The sequence below is a fragment of the Danio rerio genome, chromosome 5 (genome assembly GCF_052040795.2).
Source record: "Danio rerio strain M-AB ecotype USA chromosome 5, GRCz13ab, whole genome shotgun sequence".
Taxonomy (NCBI): domain Eukaryota; kingdom Metazoa; phylum Chordata; class Actinopteri; order Cypriniformes; family Danionidae; genus Danio; species Danio rerio.
The window spans coordinates 75,199,886-75,220,000 of record NC_141025.1 but is presented as its reverse complement, the minus strand read 5'-3'; the positions used below and the strand labels follow the sequence as shown (position 1 = coordinate 75,220,000).

Genomic DNA, 20,115 nt, shown 5'->3' with positions numbered 1-20,115 from the left:
GCCTCACAGCAAGAAGGTCGCTGATTCGAGCCTCAGCTGGGTGAGTTGGCATTTCTGTGTGGAGTTTGCATGTTCTCACCGTGTTGAATCCTCAGGGTGCTCTCCCACAGTCCAAACACATGCGCTATAGATTAACTGAATAAACTAAATTGGCCATGGTGTGTGTGTGTGTTTCCCACTATTGGGTTCAGAAATAAACACTGTCACTGGAGTACATATTTGTACCTGAAGGGTCTATAATGGTAGGTCAAAGGTACTTTTAGGTGTATTTGGCCACCGATATGCACCTTTTAGGTACCATTGGGGACTCTTTAGCTACCTTTTCAAAAAGGTACTGCCCTAGTGACACCTGCAGCTTTATTTCTGTGCATAAAACATGCTGGATAAGTTGCCGGGTTATTCCGCTGTGGCGACCCCTGATAAATAAATGGACAAAGCCGAAGGAAAGTGAATAAATAATAATTAAAAAATATATATTATTATTTATTTTTTTAATGTATTTAAATGTTTTGCTTTTGCTCTTCTTTCTTGTTTATCCAATGTTGGTATTGTGTAAAAGAACTGTTCTCTTTTACTGTTTTCTTTATAGTGTTATACAGAATTAAAAAAAAACCCATCACCATCATCATCAGGGTAAATATTATATTTATATTATAAATATTCATCAACCTGATGAACACCATGTAGGTCGAAACAAAAATAACAAAAAAATTTGAGAGCTAAAGTGGCAGTGTGGCAATTTTCATTTGACCTTTTACACTAAATGTTATATACACAAATGTAAATTGTCTTCGCCATTACCTAATTTGCAGAATTTTCTTTGTGACTTAAACTGCTTTTTTATTATTATTTATTGCGATAACAACTGGCAATTACAATGCAAATACAACCGACAGTAAAGTTATTACTTTTTTGCAACAAGAGAAATATGACAATTGTAAATCGTAAAGCAAAGAGAAAGATAATGAGAGAAAAAGAAGAAACAATAAAAAATAAAAATAAATAATTGAGAGAGGGCACATGAAAAAAGAATACAAACTAATGCCGAATATTACATAAAGCAAATGTTCTATAAGTTTTAACTGCTTTCTTGTTATGTGATTTAAATTGTTTAATTACTACCTTACAAAATGTTTACAGTAACAAAAAGTGTAAAAACTGTAAAACTTTATAGGGGCTTTGTAAATAGTATACACTGTAAAAAAATGCAGGGTTCCACACAATTCATTCATGTTGTCCCTGATTAAAACTGATTAAGTCATCGCCAATATTTGTCACTGAAAATCTGGGAGAAGAGGTCTGAATAACTCTGAGAACCAGTGAGTTAGTTACTGTACTGTGGTGTTAGTAACTCTTCTATGGAGTGTGTTTCGGGCAGCGGCTGCAATAGGATACTACAAAGTGGCGACCCGGAACTGTATTAAAAAGCTGAGGACTGGTAGGGGGGATGGTGAAATTATAGGAGTTTTCAGGGAGAAATAACAAAATGGGATGGTGGCGGGAGATGGGTCTGAAATACGGAAGACTCCCGGGAAAAACTGGAGTGTTGGCAGGTATGGCTTAAGTTAATTTAACACGTTTAACAAATTTATGTGGATTGAGCATAAAAAATTAAGTTGTCTCAATGAAATCTCAAGAGTTGTGTTGCTTCAGCTCATTTTAAATAAGTTGTTTAAACAAGTAAAAAAAAAAAATATATATATATATATATATATATATATATATATATATATATATATATATATATATATATATATTGCGTGTAGGCCATAATTTGATCATTTTGCCTCTGTATTTTGTTTTTTTTATTATTTTATTATTACTATTATTTTTTTTTTCTTATTATTTACATTTCTTTGTTTCCCTGTTTTACTATTTTACTTGATGTCATTCAATATCATTGTTATTGGTATAATTGTATTGTTAAAACCAAACACTCAAAAGAAAAATATTTTTACTGGCAATTTAATTGTTTTATGTTCAACCCACTTAAATTTGTAAAAACAATTAAATTAACTTAATCAATATGAATCAACATGAAGGAGTTGTGTGAAACCCAGCATTTTTTACAGTTAATAATTAAAAAAAGACACCTTGAACAAATCAGTCTTATTAGCCTACGCTACTACATTAAAAAAATACTAGAAAATACGTAATGAGACATAATAAATAGAACAGTGTGTTAATATTTGTAACCATGCTCTAATTATTAACAAGTATTGTTAATAAGTATTAATATTTAAATAAATATTACTTTTATAACTTAAATAAGAAAAATCACCCTCATCATCATTTTCGGCATGCAGCAGATTGGTTTGAAAAACCACATTAACTCACAAACACTTCTGAGAGTGGGCGTAGTGTATTAGTGAGACATGGAAACGTCATTAACGCAGCTCGTGTCACTTTCAAGAGCTTTTGATTGCCGCCTGGAAATCATCAGATCGCAGTGAACATCATTTTTTTTTAAATAACAAAATGTATATTGAAATGTGCAGAGCCAGGTTTTCTACTTCAGAAGAGAGTAATAACAAAACACAGAACATCCATATAGATAAAATAAATATAAGTAATATATATATATGTATATATATGTGTGTGTGTGTGTTTCTTTATTATTACTTATATATATATATATATATATATATATATATATATATATATATATATATATATATATATATATATATATATATATATGAGCAATATCACACGAGTAGCAGTGCGATGTGGCTGTGTATCGGCACTGGTGGGAGGCGTGCGTTGCGGCCTTGTGCCTTAGTGCCCCCACCAGTGCCGATATACAGCCATAATCGCACTGCTATGAGTGTCATATTCGTTTATACAACAGTTTGAGTATATAAACTATAAGTATATTGTGTATATAAAAACAAAATCAAACATGGAAAGTCTCAAAAACCCTTTTGTATGAGGAACTACTTTCTTCCGCGTTGGATTCAAATCATAAGCTGACAGTTAAACAGTTGAGCAAGCATCTTTTGTATATATATGAACTGTTGTATATATATATATATATATATATATATATATATATATATATATATATATATATATATATATATATATATATATATATATATATGTATGTATGTATGTATGTATGTGTGTGTGTGTGTGTATATATATATATATATATATATATATATATATATATATATATATATATATATATATATATATATATATATATATCGTTATATTATACATATAAGTTGTCACAATAAACAATTTATTTAAAGAAAAAGATTAATAAAAGTGTATAATAATGATTGATAAGGACAGAGAGCTTTAATAAGGGAGTTCAGCCTTTTTCTCTCATATGGTGGCATGAGGACACGTACTTTGCAGCTAGGTGCAGACACTTTTCATTTTCTCCCTAAATACAATGGAGTATCTCAGTATTTGTGGCTTGCTGGAATTGTGGTTTAATTAGAGATATGTGTGTTAAGTAAGCATCTCTGATATTGCCGCAGTGAGTGAGGAAATGCAGCTCATCCTCCACAACTCCAGCAGAGCAGTGTGGACACAGTCTGAGCTCTGGGCTCCACCAGCTACACTTGTAGCTGGGCCCGTCTCCACACTCAGACTGGGTCCACTCAGACGGTACCGGCTCATCAGCTTTCTCTGACCGGGGCTGGTGGTTTAATCTGGTGGAAGCATGCTAACTTTTTTATTTGTTGTACTTTAGTTTGCCAATTGAGTTTATATTTCTAATCTTCTCTATTTCTTTAGTCTTTATATGTTGGGACTGGGTTTGTGAATTTAGTTGGAGTTTTTCCACCAGGCGCTCTCTCTCTCTCTTTCTCTAGATTATACCCTCTCTTTCAGGCCTAAACTAGAGATATCCCCATGAAGAAAAATACTATAGTGATTTATGGTAAATACTATAGTGTTTTTCAACCATACTAGTGTATTCCAATGTCTATATTATAGTATTTACAACTCTTAAATGCTGTAGAGACCTACAGTGAACTGCTATACTAAATACTGTAGTATACTTTAGATTTTACTAGTAAACTGTAGTGTATTGTAGTAGGCTTTAATATACCATACAGTTTAAGAAAACTACAGTATTTGGTCATCTGTTTAAGTTCCTACAGTTGTTTTACAATAACATACTGTGTTACAATACAATTACCTTTACTATAGTGTGGCTCAAAAACACTACAATATTTGCTAAATGTTACTACAGTACAACTTAAATAAAAATACTATAGTAATTTATAGTAAATACTACAGTGTTTCTTAACCATACTAGAGTAAAATGTAATATACTGTATGTATTATAGTATTTACAACTCTTTGTTGATGAATGCTACAGCATATGGTAGTGACCTACAGTGAACTGATAAACTGTAATACTGTAGTATACTTTAGATTTTACCACAGTAAACTCTGGTGGTTTTAAGTGTGCTATAATATGTTTTAGAAAACTACAGTATTTGGTAATCTTTTTAAGTTCCTATAGTTGTTTTACAAAAGGAGTTGTACAATTACATTTATTACAGCAGTTTAGGTGTGGTCCACAATACTATAGTATTTACAGTAAGTTACTACAGTACATTTTCATGTGGGTATTTTTTTCTGACTGTATCTTTGATATCTTTTAAACCTGTGCATTGATTCAAACTTCAACAATACTGTAATAATTTATAGTATATACTACAGTGTTTCTTAACCACTATAAAGTGTATTATACTGCATATATTATAGTATTTATACCTCTTTGCTAATAAATGCTAATAGAATACTGTAGTGAACTGTTAAACTGTAATAAATACTGTAGTATACTTTAGTTTTTAATACAGTAAACTGTGTTGTATTGTAGTTCAATATACCCTACAGTTTTAGAAAACTGGGTGACCTGTTCATGCTCCTATAATTGTTGTTTTACTTTACTTTTTACTTTTACTTTACTTTCTACTCCTGTAGTAGTTGTTGTTTTGTTTATATATATATATATATATATATATATATATATATATATATATATATATATATATATATATATATATATATATATATATATATATATATAATAAAATAAGAATAAATGCCAGAATAAAAGCAGTTTTAAATTTATTAAAGCCATTTTAAGGTCAATATTATTAGCCACTTTAGGCTATATTTTTCCGATAGTCTACAGAACAAACCATCATTATACAATAACTTGCCTAATTACCCTAACCTGCCTAGTTAACCTAATTAACCTAGTTAAGCTTTTAAATGTCACTTTAAGCTGTATAAAGTGTTGAAAAAATATTAATCATAATAGTTTTAATAACTCATTTCTAATAACTGATTTAATTTCTCTTTGCTATGATGACAGTAAATAATATTTGACTAGATGTTTTTCAAGACACTTCTTTACAGCTTAAAGTGACATTTAAAGCCTTAACTAGGTTAATTAGGGTAACTAGGCAGGTTAAGGTAATTAAGCAAGTTATTGTATAAAAATGGTTTGTTCTGTCGGAAAAAATAGCTTAAAGGGGCTAATAATATTGTCCCTAAAATGGTGTTTAAAAAAATTTAAAACTGCTTTTATTGTAGTCGAAATAAAACAAATAAAACAAAGACTTTCTCCAGAAGAAAAAATATTATCAGACATTCTGTGAAAAAAAAAATCCTTGCTCTGTTAAACATCATTAGGGAAATATTTGAAAAAGAGAAGAAAAAAGAAATCAAAGGGGGCGAATAATTCTGACGTCCCCTGTTTATACTATCTATGAACAATAATAAGGTTGTCAGAATGATTAGCATATAATCTTACCTTAACAAAATTACACCCTTTACCACAATAAAGGTGAACTATAAAATTGTTAAATGACATATACGGATGACATGTGGCTGGTTTTAGCTGGTTGACCAGCCTTGTTTTAGAGGGGTTTTGGCCATTTCCAAAACCAGCTTAAACTGCCTGGTTTAGGCTGAACATAGCTGGTTTGGGCTGGTCTCCCAGCCTGGCTAGGTGGGTCAAACTGGTTTTAGCTGGTCATCTCCCAGCCTGCCCAGCTAAACCAGGCTGGAATTTGTTGAAATCAGGTTGGAAATTTCCAAAACCATTTTAAAACCAGGCTAGTCGAGCAGCTAAAACCAGCCAACCAGCGTTAACATAAGCAGCTTCCGTTTATGCATATACGGAAATTAACCGTTTATTTAGTTACTTGAAAACAACTGTAACTTAGTTCCTAACGGTTGACTATAACCAAGGCAAATTTTGATCCTCAGTAATAAATCAACATACTATATTGGATCGACTCACGTTGGCTAAAGCTTAAATCCGCAAACACTTATTTTCTAACAGGGAAATGAAGGTGAAATCGTTACCTGATTTAGAGCGTTAATAAGCTGGCTGTAATTCTCTTTGCCGGTGCAACATCTCCTAGGACATCAGTGAGCCAGATAAAGTTTGAGAAGCGTTTTTCTTGTGCAGTGGAGTTGCAGCGCCATCTTATGGTAAATATTTGAACTGCATTTTGAGTGGCATTAAAAAAGTAAATTAAATTTAGGCAGCGTTATGTTTTTCTAAGTTGAATTAAAAAGATAATGATTTATTATAAAATAATTTATTATAATATTAAATTCGTTGTACATTATGTATCATCCTTTATATACATACATACATACATATATATTTCACATACACACACACACACACACACATATATATATATATACAGTAGGTGAGAGTTCATATATAAACCACATTATTGTTTGAATAAACTTAAATGAAAACTACAACCAGCATAAAATAAGCTAGCGCTCTATAACCAGGCCTGGACAGTTATGTTTATGTATTTATATTTTGAGTTATAAAGCCAGAGTTAAGCCCTTTTTTGCCTGGTAAGAAAAAAAAGTAATGCCTTAGAAAACCAAAATTATCAGATAAAAATTAATTATAAACTCTATGACTTACTTAATCAAAATTATGACTTAATAAACCTAAATTATGCAGTTATCTCATAATTTCAGCATTTTAAGGCATGTTTTTAAAAAAATCATTTTAGAAATTGATTTAATATATAGTCTAACCCCTACAATGTTTATATAGAAGACTATCCACTTTTGTTTTCACTGGTGATTCTATAAAACAAATCACTAATATATTATACTTTCCTTTGCTTTGTTGTTTCTCAAATAATCATATTAAAATTAGCTTGATTTAATTTTAATAAATGTAAATTAATGTAAAAAATTATATAAATTACATTATTGTCCTTTGCTTTATTGATTCTTAAAATAATAACATTAAAATGAGCTTGACATAATTATGATAAATGTAAATGAATTTAAAAAATGATATAAATGTCATTATTGTCATTTGCTTTATTGATTCTCGAAATTATAATATTAAAATGAGCTTGATAATGTACATTAATAATAAAAATAAAAAAAAAAAAAAATATATATATATATATATATATATATATATATATATATATAAATGACATTGTTGTTTTATTGATTCTAAAATAATAATAATAAAATAAGCTTGATATAATTATAATACATATAAATTCATTAAAAATTATACAAATGACAATATTGTCCTTTGCTTTGTAGTTTCTCAAACTAATAATATTAAAATGAGCTTGATAAAATCATAATACATGTAAATGAGTGTAAAAAATATATAAATTACATTGTTGCCTTTTGTTTTATTGACTCTCTAAATAATAATATTAAAATGAGCTTGATATAAATATAATAAATGTAAATTAATTTAAAAAATAACATAAATGACATTATTGTCCTTCGCTTTATTAATTCTCAAACTAATAGTATTAAAATGAGCTTGATATAATTTTAATAAATGTAAATTAATGTAAAAAGTCATATAAATTACATTATTGTCCTTTGCTTTATTGATTCTTAAAATAATAATATCAAAATGAGCTTGACATAATTATAATAAATGTAAATTAATTGTAATAAATTATATAAATGACATTATTGTCCTTTGATTTAATAATTATCTAAATAATAATACTAAAATGAGCTTTATATAATTATAATAAGTGTTCATAAATTAGTTACAAATGATTTAAATGACAAATGAGCTTTATATAATTATAATAAGTGTTCATAAAGTAGTTACAAATGATTTAAATGACATTATTGTAAACGTACTTACTCCACAGCAGCAGGTGGCGGTGATCTGCGGAATCAGGCCAGTATTCAGAATAGACTGGAGGCTTGTGTGTCAACGTTAGCGTCTCCGCAGACAGCGGGACAGTATGGCATCAGTGGTGTTCAGACATTGCTCAAATGTTCTTAAAATAAGCCTCCGGAAATCCACAGCTCTCCCGCACATTTTAACGGGTAAGCAGAGTCTTTACACAACGCGATTATGCAAGGGATGCAGGGGGCGTCATTCTGGAGGAGTGGCTAATCAAACACCATGGAGGTTTCACTAGCATTGTAACATAAAGCTCATGCGTTGATGTAATTTGTCGTTTTTTAGTTAGAAATTAAAGCTTAAACTCCGCTAAAGAGAAAATATTAAAAAAGAGGAAAACTACAATAACCTGCAGTAATATTAGGAATAACTTGCAATGGATATGGCTGACACACCAAAGGAGAAATCGTTTGTTTCGGATCTCTTATCTAAACGACATCAGCTACAACTGTCAGGTTAAATTGTTTTTATTAACAACATTAATGATGATAATAATAGTATAGCAGTGGTTTTGTAAATTGACCTGAAGGTGGTTTTATATTAAATGAAAGCACGTTTTATGCAGTGGCTGCCTTTACAGCTGCAACCCATCACTGGGAAACATCCATACACTCTAATTCGCACACATACATTATGGTTAATTTTAGCATACCCAATTCACCTACAGCACATGTCGTTGGAGTTAAGGGGGAAACTGGGGCACGCAGAGGAAACCCATGCCAACTGACCCAGTCGACGCTCGAACCAGCGACCTTCTTGCTGTGAGGTGATCGTGCTATCCACTGCTCCACCGTGCAGCCCCACCCACAAGAAAGTTGGCTATAGAAATGAGTAGTTCAATAGTTCACACTTAGCTGATGATTTGTAAAAGCTTGTTTGGCATGCTGTCCCGGGAGAGAGCCCCGAGCTTAAGGACTCCTCGAGCCCAGGGCTTCCTCCCATTTGGCAGAGCGAGAGGGGAGCCTGAGCTCGGTGGATCTCAGAATTCCCCTGCTGCGGTAGCTAAGGGAACACGAGGGGTTAGATAAATGCTTGGTTGTTATGTATGTTGAATGTCTTTGGATGGTGGGAGGAACCCGGGGAAAACCCACGCGGACACGGGGAGAACATACAAACTCCTCACAGAAACACCCACCGGTCCTGTGGGGCCAGGGCCGGCAGTGTTCTTGCTGTGGGGCTCGCAGTGCTAACCACTGGGCCGCCGTGTCGCCCGATCAGAGGTAAAGGAGGAGAAGGGGGGTTTCTTCCAAACGAAGATAAAGTGAACTGAAAACTTTTAGTTATTTATAAAAGTTATTTATACTTTTAGTTATTTATAGTAGCTTAGCTATAGTAGTATCTTCGTTTGGGTTTCTTCCAAACGAAGATAAAGTGAACTGAAAACTTTTAGTTATTTATAGTAGCTTAGGGCTCGTATGATTGGAAGATATTGATAGCAAATGCGAGACCGGCCGTGATAAATCATAAGCACGTGGTCCTCTCGAAATTAGTTTATGAATAAACTTCACTTGATTTATGTTTAGTGATCAGTTCAAACTTTAAGGATTTAAAATAATAAAAAAAACAGTTGTTCTCTGTATGTGTTGGCATTTTGTTTTGTTTTTTTCAATCAGAAAAATCTGAAAATTTTTTATTTATAAATTTTTATTATATTATTTAACATTTGTTTGCGTTTGCTACACTCATGTGGTCCTAAATTTTAGAAGTTTGGAGTATCAGCTCATGTTAAGTCAATTTCAGGCCCTGACATTTAAAAAAAAAAGATAGGAAAGTAGGTTGGCCATAAAAAAAAGAGTAGTTAATTAATAACGTTTAGTGATCGGTTCAAACTTTAAGGTTTTTAGAATAAAACTTTACGGTTTTAAAATAAAAACAGTAGTTCTCTGTATGTGTTGGCCTGTTTTCATTCAGCAAATCAGATAATTTTATATTTATGTATTTTTTTTTTTATATTATTGAACACTTGTATGCATTTGCTACACTTGAAGTAGCAGTTCATGTTAGGTCAATTTTTAACCCTGACATTAAAAAAAATTATAGAAAAGTAAGTTGGCCATAGAAATGAATAGTTAATTAATAACGTTTAGTGATCGGTTCAAACTTTGTTATGGTTTTAAAATGAAAACAGTTTTCTGTATGTGTTGGCCTTTTGTTTTTTTTTCATTCAGAATAATCTGAAAATGTTATATTTATACGTGTCGGCTTTTATATCACCTATTGACCTCCAAATATAAACATTCATTCATTCATTTTCTTGTCGGCTTAGTCCCTTTATTAATCCTGGGTCACCACAGCGGAATGAACCGCCAACCTATCTAGCAAGTTTTTACACAGCGGATGCCCTTCCAGCAGCAACCCATCTCTAGGAAACTTCCATACACACATTCACACACGCACTCATACACTACGGACAATTTCGCCTACCTAATTCACCTGTACCGCATGTCTTTGGACTGTGGGGGAAACCAGTGCACCCGGAGAAAACCCACGCGAACGCAGGGAGAACATGGAAACTCCACACAGAAACGCCAACTGAGCCTAAATATAAACAGTTATCAGTATTGGATGACATTTCCATATTGGTGCATTTTTAATTCTGAATGTACTGTGTGGGTAAATAATATCAGTAACATTTTACCTTGCAGGTTCTGCCTAAATGTCCACTACTTAATCTAACAAGCACCTATCATTCATTCATTTTACTTCGGCTTTGTCCTTTTATTCATGAGGGGTCACCACAGCGGTATGAAACGGCAAATTATCCAGCATATGTTTTTTACCTTCCAGCTGCAACCCAGCATTGGGAAACACCCATACACTCACATGCACACACATACACTATGGCCAATTTAGCATACCCAATTCACCCATAGCGCATGTGTTTGGACTGTGGGGGAAACCTGAGCACTAGGTGGAAACTAAGGGGAGAACATGCAAACTCCACATAGAAAAGACAACTGACCCAGCCCGGACTCGAACCAGCGATCTCTTGCTGTGAGCCACCGTGCCACCCATCACAGACTATAAAAAGACTTTCATTAAACCATTTTTCCCTGTGTGTTTCAGGTGTTCGCCACAAGACAACAATTCAGTATGCAACACGAGCCGATCTGCCAAAGCTGGCCTACAGAAAGCTGAAAGGGAAGAGTCCTGGTGTGGTTTTCTTGCCCGGTTTCGCCTCACACATGGGTGGACAGAAAGCAGAAGCATTAGAGGAGTTCTGCAGGTCTTTAGGGCACTCATTTCTAAGGTAATCACTAGAGGCGCTAAAAGCCTCGTAGTTCTTTCAAAATTGTGCACAAAGTCTTTTTCCAGTACTTTCAGTCTCTCTGTTCCTATATGGTGAAATGATCTGCCAACCTCCAGCTGAACTGCTGAGACCACCACATCTTTTACAAAGCAAATCCAAGAAGAAGCGCCACTTCCACAAGCATTTAATGGGATTGTTCACCCAAAAATTACAATTTTCCTCATCATTTGTTTTTCCTCATGTGGTTTCTTTCTTCTGTTAAACACAAAAGAAGATTTTTGGAAACATGCTGCTTGCTGGCATCCATTGACTTCCATCGTTTGGAAAAAAGTTTATGTGATAGTCAGTAGCTATGATTTCATCCAAAGATGCAAATTAGATTTGAATACTAGCATATCTGTTTTTATTAAATTAATTGTAAGATGTTTCCGGCCTTACCCGCATTCATCTTGTCTCAGGCATTAGGTTCCATGGGTCTCTAGCAATGACTGTAAAAAATATGGACGACGCGACAGCCCCTTTTCCCATTGAATGCCTTGAGGGCAAAACGCCTACTTGACGGGCACAAACTGTCGCAAAAGACTGCTGAAATTGGAGCCTTGACATCCGCAGAAGGACTGTCTGATGGAGCCAGAGGAGGAGCCGCGAAAATGAGCGGAGTCGAGCTTCCAACCAAACGCTTTATGTAAAATCAACCACGCCCCCCGAACTTCTCAGCATGCGTTTGCTATCATATCAACACAAATGGATGTAATAACGTTAACAAATATGAGGGTTTTATATATTCAATCGCGCCAGCTCTGGGCCATAGCGCATAACCTACTTGCGGCGTCGCGGGCTGATTCCGGCTCGCATGCGGCAGCGCCGGCTCGCTCAGCCGCCACATCTGGCTTAATTGACTCGGGCTGGAATCGGGCAGTGAGTCCAGGAATCCGGAGTAGGTCCAGCAGAGGTAGTCAGTCTGAGCTCTGAGGGATAAGTCTCCGGCAGGCGAGAATCTAGCCGGAACTGGCCCGAGTGTATTTTGCTATCTGGGTGGCTAGGCGTTTATCAGCAAACTAATAAAGCCCGAAAAAAGCCCTGACCTTAGCGAATTAACAGTGTTCCACCAGGATCATGTATGTCAGAAACTGTAGTTTACTGCTGAACTCATTTTGTCATGGTATAATAACACAGAAATCGAATAATAACACTTCAGTCTCCTGCCGAAGCTCAGACGCGCTGCTTTGAGAAACTGTCAATCACAGCTGTCAATCACGATGACACGCCCAGCATTAAATTACTGCTAAAAACAAACTGTTTACAAAAATGAAGATCTGCACCTATTTCAGCACAATAACCAGTGCCTTAATCGACCAGAACCTTTTTTCGGGACATTTTATTGCAAGTGTAATACATTTTTTTATTTGGGCTCAAGTCTCCTTCATTAACACGAAGGAGCTTTATGACTTGTACTGCAGCCAGCTCCCAGGGGGCGATCTGACGGCCGAGACCTTCACTCAAACGCAGGCTTGCGGCACACTTGCTCTCTAGATTGTCCCTCCTTGACATTATTGTAACTCTTCACATTTCGACGATTTCACTTTCTTTAGGTTTGACTATTCTGGCTGTGGATCATCTGAGGGCGAATTGACGAACTACACTATTGGAGCCTGGAAGAAGGATGTGCTCTATGTGCTGGATGAGCTAGTAGAAGGCCCACAGGTTAGTGGATTACTGGAATAACAGCACTGGAGAGTCTTGAATTTTATAATGAATAATGAATTCAATTTATTCACAAGCATATGCTTAATTACTTGAATTAAAAACAAAAAAAAATGAAAATAGATGCCTTACCGAAGGGATGTGCTTCTGCATATACCCTATTGATCATACTTAAAGGGTTAGTTCACCCAAAAACGGCAACTTTGTTATTAATTACTCACTCTCAATTTGTTTAAATGCCCTAAAATCTGTATTCATCTCTGAGCACAAATTAAGATATTTTAGATGAAATCCTGGAGCTCTCCATCTTCCATAGACAGTAAGGGTCTCATGATGTTAAGTGCCCAGAAAGGTACCAAAAACATAGTCAAATAAAAAGCTGTAAATAGGAACTTTATGATAAAACAATGTGCCCGGTGCATGTTAAAGGCACACCAGATATGATTTTCTCCTTAAAATACCCAAAGACTACCAGAATAGTGGGAAACACTTTAGTTTAGCTCACAATTCATGCTATTAACTACTAGCTTATTACCTGCCTATTATTAAGATATTAACTGTTCATTAGTAATTATTCATTCATTCATTTTCTATTCGGCTTAGTCCCTTTATTAATCTGGGGACACCAAAGCAGAATAAACCGCCAACTTATCCAGCATTTTTGTTTTTTACGCAGCGGATACCCTTCCAGCTGCAACCCATCACTGGGAAACACCCATACACACTCATTCACACACATACATACACTATGGACAATTTAGCTTACTCGATCCACCTGTACCACATGTCTTTGGACTGTGGGGGAAACCGGAGCACCCAGAGGAAACCCACGCAAACGCAGGGAGAACATGCAAACTCCACACAGAAACGGCAACTGACCTAGCTGAGGCTTGAACCAGCGACCTTCTTGCTGTGATGCGACAGCACTACCTACTGCGCCACTGCGTCGCCATTAGTAGTTATAAAGTATCATTTTATTCTGCATCCCTGATCCTTGCCATAACCTAAACCCAACTTCCACCTTACTAACTATTAATAAACAGCTAATTAGTAGTTTATTAAGCTATTAGTGTTAGGTAAACGTTACATAACCAATGTTCTTGCATTGATTTTAAAAACTGCTGCACATCTATTGATTTTTTTTTTCATGTGATGCCCTAAAACGTGTGTAAAAATGCTGAAACAGCAGATATTGGTTACACTCAGCTATTACTGATTAGGGAAATGTCTAAAAGGTGATAGAAGGTTACATGTTTGCTTTTATTTCAGGCCAGCTGTCTATAACACAGGTGTGATATGGTTGGTATCCCATGTTCACAGCCCCTCTTTGCTCTATAAAAAGGGTTGTGACAAGTGTTTGGTGGAGGACGTGTGTGTGTGTGTGTGTGTTTGTTTTTGTGACATATAAGGACACAAATCTGTATAATGACATGGGTATGACACAGGTATTACAAAAAGCTGGTGAAATATGAGGACATTGGTGACGTCCTCATTTCTCGAAAAGCTTATAAATCCTACAGGATGAGTTTAATCAGAGAGTAAAGCTGCACACAGTCTCCTGTGATGGTTGGGTTTAGGGGTGGGGTGAGGGCAATATAATATACGGTTTGGACCGTATAAAATTAATGGAAACCTATGTAATGTCCCCACTTTTTACAAAAACAAACATGTGTGTGTGTGTGTTTATTTATTGATGGACTTCTCTTCGCTGCTCCAGATTCTGGTGGGCTCCAGCATGGGTGGGTGGTTGATGCTGCTGGCTGCTCTCGCACGTCCTGAGAAAACAGCTGCTTTAGTGGGCATCTCAACAGCTGCGGATCACTTCGTCACAGCCTTCAACGCACTACCTATAGAGGTACGAAAGCCTTCAAAGTCAGATCAAATGATTAAAGCAAGTCCGTTTGTTGGGGTTTTAATACAAACTGTGTATATTGTAAGTATAACAAATTACTCTTACTATCGCTCATACTTTTACACTTGTGGAATTTACATGAGAACTAGAAAACAATGTTTGAGGCTCATGACATATATACCGGTGTCTTATTATTCGATTATCCTTATGTATACCTAAATTATCTTTATAGGACACCTTTATATTTTTAATGAGATGCTAATGGTCTAATCCGATTCAATGATTTATACTAAGCTTAGCTAAAAGTGCTCCCACCAGACCTGGAGATTAAGATTGGATCGGGAGGGAGTAAGAAATGGTAAACCTTGACTGTTTAACTCTAGGGGAGTTGTAAAATGAGTCTATATTAATATACTATGTGTATTCTGTAAACATCAAATGCCTAATTAACTTACAAATGTGACGTTTTTTTCTCATGATTTTGCTTGTAACCCACAACTGCGACTTCATTAATCACAATTAAAACTTTTAATCTCAGAATTGAGTTTTTATTTTGCAATTCTGAATATAACTCAATAACTCAGGTTTTCAAGTCTACATCTCACAATTCTGTGGGAAAAAAGACAGAAAAAACACGACATGAAAAATCAGCAATAACAAAAATAGCAATGTGTTGAAAACTGGATTGTTTAAAATTCTGCCTGTAACCTGCAATTGCGACTTTTTTATCTCAGAATTTCACAATTCTCAGAACTCGCAATTAAGACTTTTTATCTCAGAATTGAGTTTATATTTTTGCCTTTTTATTCTGACTTTTTTTATCTCATAAATATCCATGTAACCCACAATTGTGTTTTTATTTCCAAATTGTGACTTAATGATTCAAAATTGCAACTTTTTTGTAGCTCAAAATTATCCCTGTAACACGCAGTTGTGACTTTCTATATCAAAATTGTGACTTCAGAACTCACAATTAAGACTTGTTATCTCAGAATTGAGTTTATATTTTGCATTTCTGACTTTAAAACTCGCATTTTAAAGTCTATATCTCACAATTCTGAGAAAAAAGGCAGAATTATGAGATTAAAAAGTAGCAATAACAAAAAAATTGCTATTTTTTTGAACACTGGATTATTTCTAATATTATGTGTATTATTATGTGAATCCTGTATGCTTGAAATGCCTAATTAACTCACAATTAAGACTTTTTAATCTCGCAATTCTGCCTGTAACCTGCAATTGCAACTTTTTATCACAGAATTTTAACTTTATAACTCAGACTTGCAATGCTTTTTTAGCTCATAATTATCCCTGTAACCTGCAATTGTGACTTTTTACCTCAAAATTTTGACTTCATAACTCACATTTAAGAGTTTTCATCTCAGAATTGAGTTTATATTTCGCAACTCTGACTTCATAACTCACATTTTCAAGTCTACATCTCAAAATTCTAAGGAAAAAACCCAGAATTACGAGATTTAAAAATAATAGCAATAAATAAAAATAGCAGCTTCTTTATACTGGATTTGAACACTGAATTGTTTCCAATATATTCTTCTTAGACAAAGAAGGAGATAGAGGAACAGGGCTTTTGGAAGTTCCCCACTAAGCACAATGAAGAAGGTTTCTACACCCTGAGCCTGGACTTTCTGAAGGAGGCGGAAAACCATTGCATCCTCCACAGCCCCATCCCCGTCTCCTGTCCTGTACGGCTGGTTCACGGCCTCAAGGACTCAGATGTGCCCTGGCATGTGTCCATGCAGGTGGCAGAACGGGTACTCAGCAATGATGTGGATGTCGTTCTGCGTAAACATGGCCAGCATCGCATGTCTGAGAAAGAAGACATCAAGCTCATGGTGTACACTATTGATGACCTTATCGATAAATTGACTACACTGGGCTGAGAGCGGTATAACAGACACACAGTGATTAAGAGAGAACAGCATATACAGGTATCGGGTTTCTGGGAAATATGGTTTGGAGGTAGGTGGTGAAGTGAAAGAAGCCAAATCAGTTGACAGGGAAATCAACCAAAAGTGAAACCTTTTTTATTTCATCCTAGAGCCATATTATTATTTGTTGTTTTGTTATGGAACACTAGTTCAGTGACCAGATGCTGACATTTTCCAGAAGTTTATTTGACTTGTCAACTATTCCTTACATAGTCTTTTCAAGCCATATGGAAGCTTTGTATACTGTAAAAAGTGATTAGTTGACTAATTAAAAAAAAGTGAGCAAACTGTTGCTTTTAAAGTGATTAGTTGACTTAAGTGAGTAAACTGCTTGCTTTTAATTTAAAAGCTACAGGTTTACTCACTTAAGTCAACTAATCACTTTAAAAGCAAAGGGTTTACTCACTTTAGTAAAGTTGACTAATTGCTTTAAAAGCAGCAGGTTTTACTTTACTAAAGTGAGTACTTTACTTTTAGTTGACTTTACCCAAGTGTTGCTTTTAAAGTGATTAGTTTACTTAACTTAAAACGTGAGTTAGCCTGTTGCTTTTAAAGCGATTAGTTGACTTTACTTAAGTGAGTAAACCCTTTGCATTTAAAGCAATTAGTTGACTTTACCTAAGTGAGTAAACCTGCTGCTTTTAAAGCGATTAGTTGACTTTACTTAAGTGAGTAAACCTGCTGCTTTTAAAGCGATTAGTTGACTTTACTTAAGTGAGTAAACCTGTTGCTTTTAAAGTGATTAGTTGACTTTACTTAAGTGAGTAAACCTGCTGCTTTTAAAGTGATTAGTTGACTTTACTTAAGTGAGTAAACCTGTTGCTTTTAAAGTGATTAGTTGACTTTACTTAAGTGAGTAAACCTGCTGCTTTTAAAGTGATTAGTTGACTTTACTTAAGTGAGTAAACCTGTTGCTTTTAAAGCGATTAGTTGACTTTACTTAAGTGAGTAAACCTGTTGCTTTTAAAGTGATTAGTTGACTTTACTTAAGTGAGTAAACCTGTTGCTTTTAAAGTGATTAGTTGACTTTACTTAAGTGAGTAAACCTGCTGCTTTTAAAGCGATTAGTTGACTTTAAGTGAGTAAACATGTTGCTTTTAAAGCGATTTGTTGACTTTATCTAAGTGAGTAAACCTGCTGCTTTTAAAGCGATTAGTTGACTTTACTTAAGTGAGTAAACCTGTTGCTTTTAAAGTAATTAGTTGACTTTAAGTGAGTAAACCTGTTACTTTTAAAGCGATTAGTTGACTTTACTTAAGTGAGTAAACCTGCTGCTTTTAAAGCGATTAGTTGACTTTACTTAAGTGAGTAAACCTGTTGCTTTTAAAGCGATTAGTTGACTTTACTTAAGTGAGTAAACCTGTTGCTTTTAAAGCAATTAGTTGACTTTAAGTGAGTAAACCTGTTGCTTTTAAAGCGATTAGTTGACTTTACTTAAGTGCGTAAACCTGTTGCTTTTAAAGTGATTAGTTGACTTTACTTAAGTGAGTAAACCTGTTGCTTTTACAGTGATTAGTTCACTTTACTTAAAATGTGAGTTAGCCTGTTGCTTTTAAAGCAATTAGTTGACTTAACTTAAAACATGAGTTAGCCTGTTGTTTTAAAGTGATTAGTTGACTAGTTGTTTTCAAGGCAGCAGGTTTCCTCGCTATTTTTAACTAAAGTAACTTATCGCTTTTTACACTGTATAAGGGACAGGCCAAAATTGTAATCGCTGTTCCCTAAAATCTTTCTCTGTCACCAAGCAGCCAACACTTCATAACCTGATGCAATGTGCCAAGTCAGAACATGCACAAGCACTGAGGAGCTTTGACGGGCCAAGAGCTGACGATTATAAATACACTTCAGGAGCACTTTACTGTAAGGTCTCAGTTGCTAATGCTAATTAATGCATTAGTTAATTAAAAAAAACAACAGATACAACCTTCAGTCTTACAAATCTATCAGTAAAAGTGCAGATTAAAGGGCCAGTTCACCCTAAAATGAAACTTTACAGTTAATTTACTGACATAGATGATCGATTCTGTTTTAAAAGTGTATAGCCAAAGGGATTGATTTCTACTTGCTTGTATATGTTTATTTTTATTTTTAAAAACCGGGCAACTATAGACTTAATAAGAATCACCACAGATTCATCTAAAAACCTTCTTTAATGTTCCAGTGAGCCAAATACTATCCGTCTAACTTAATTGCGGTAGATGTATTGGTCATGTTAACTAATGCTAGCAAACGGGACCTTATTGTGAAGTGTTGCTCTAAAATTTCAAAATAAAAGTTCTAAACCTTTGTTATGCATCCAAACTATGCATGTCTTGCATTGATTCTTAGCACTGGCTCCTATTATGCAATGATCATTCTTAATATTCAATTACATGTAGGGCCTTATTTTGTCTCCAAAGTTTTGTACTTAGTCTTATTTTCCATTGATTGAGGGTTTGACTGTGTTAAACAGTAGTTTTTTAGTGTCTCTATATTATTTAATCCCTTCCAGGAGAAACTTACCTCTGATTTTATTTATCACTGATTTCTAGTCTTTTTAACGATGGTAGGAGTTTAAAAAGTATGTATATTCCCTAATATGTGGATTATTCTTCACATTTGAGCTTTCCATGTTGGGCAGATTTTATATTTATTATTTCGTTAATTGTCCCCTGGTGTGTTTTGTTTTGTTTTAGCACCTGGTTTCTCCTCTTGACACATAGATAAATACTATATATATATTTTTTGATCTCTGTTTGAGTGTTTTTATACCACCAACTGTGCTTTTATATTTGTTTGTTGTCAGTATTCACCCACTGACGGTGATTTATGTCGTGACAAAAGTTGCCTTCCGCATAATTTGTAAGTTATTCCCACAGGGTGATTACAGCATGCATTGTTACACTTTTATTCTCTTGTCAGCGGTATGTATGTTTATATATTATTTATATCATTTATCATGCACATGTTGCTGTGCACCACATTTATGTTAGTTCATAATAGACATTTAAATATGTAAAAAATATATAAACGTATGGTCTGTTTGTCAGATATGTATAAATCTATGTAATAAAGAACTTTTTGTTTATTAAAGTGGACAGTAGGAAAAGGTAGGTTTGTGCTATTTGTTATTGTTTATTATCTGAGTGTTGTTGTTTTTGTTTTTTGGCTACATATT

At 34.3% G+C, this 20,115-nt stretch overlaps 1 protein-coding gene and 1 long non-coding RNA gene across 8 annotated transcripts in view; one reads left to right on the top strand and one right to left on the bottom strand.

The window, feature by feature from the left end:
* LOC147844515 (uncharacterized) overlaps positions 1-6,611 on the bottom strand; it is a 63,134-nt gene extending 56,523 nt beyond the window's left edge. The window contains exon 1 of the long non-coding RNA XR_015492085.1: positions 6,349-6,611. This is a non-coding gene — a long non-coding RNA (uncharacterized LOC147844515). The remainder of the gene's footprint in view (positions 1-6,348) is intronic.
* Positions 6,612-8,229: 1,618 nt separating this feature from the next.
* Positions 8,230-20,046, top strand: abhd10a (abhydrolase domain containing 10, depalmitoylase a). 7 transcript variants are annotated; one of them, XR_015490449.1, is made up of 6 exons: positions 8,230-8,343; positions 11,267-11,450; positions 13,043-13,154; positions 14,872-15,009; positions 16,569-18,293; positions 18,475-20,046. XR_015490449.1 is itself a non-coding variant. In XM_087252611.1 (5 exons), the coding sequence occupies exons 1-5, from the start codon at positions 8,259-8,261 to the stop codon at positions 16,908-16,910; spliced, it is 861 nt and encodes a 286-aa protein (XP_087108737.1). In that variant the 5' UTR covers positions 8,230-8,258; the 3' UTR covers positions 16,911-20,046.
* Positions 20,047-20,115: the final 69 nt, after the last annotated feature.

What these genes read in the sequence shown, in the direction of transcription:
- abhd10a (XM_087252611.1), top strand. Translation starts at nt 8,259, where the DNA reads ATGGCATCAGTGGTGTTCAGACATTGCTCAAATGTTCTTAAAATAAGC. An exon ending in TCTCCCGCACATTTTAACGG is followed by an intron (nt 8,344 to 11,266) that starts GTAAGCAGAGTC and finishes TGTGTGTTTCAG; the next exon opens with GTGTTCGCCACAAGACAACA. An exon ending in TTAGGGCACTCATTTCTAAG is followed by an intron (nt 11,451 to 13,042) that starts GTAATCACTAGA and finishes CACTTTCTTTAG; the next exon opens with GTTTGACTATTCTGGCTGTG.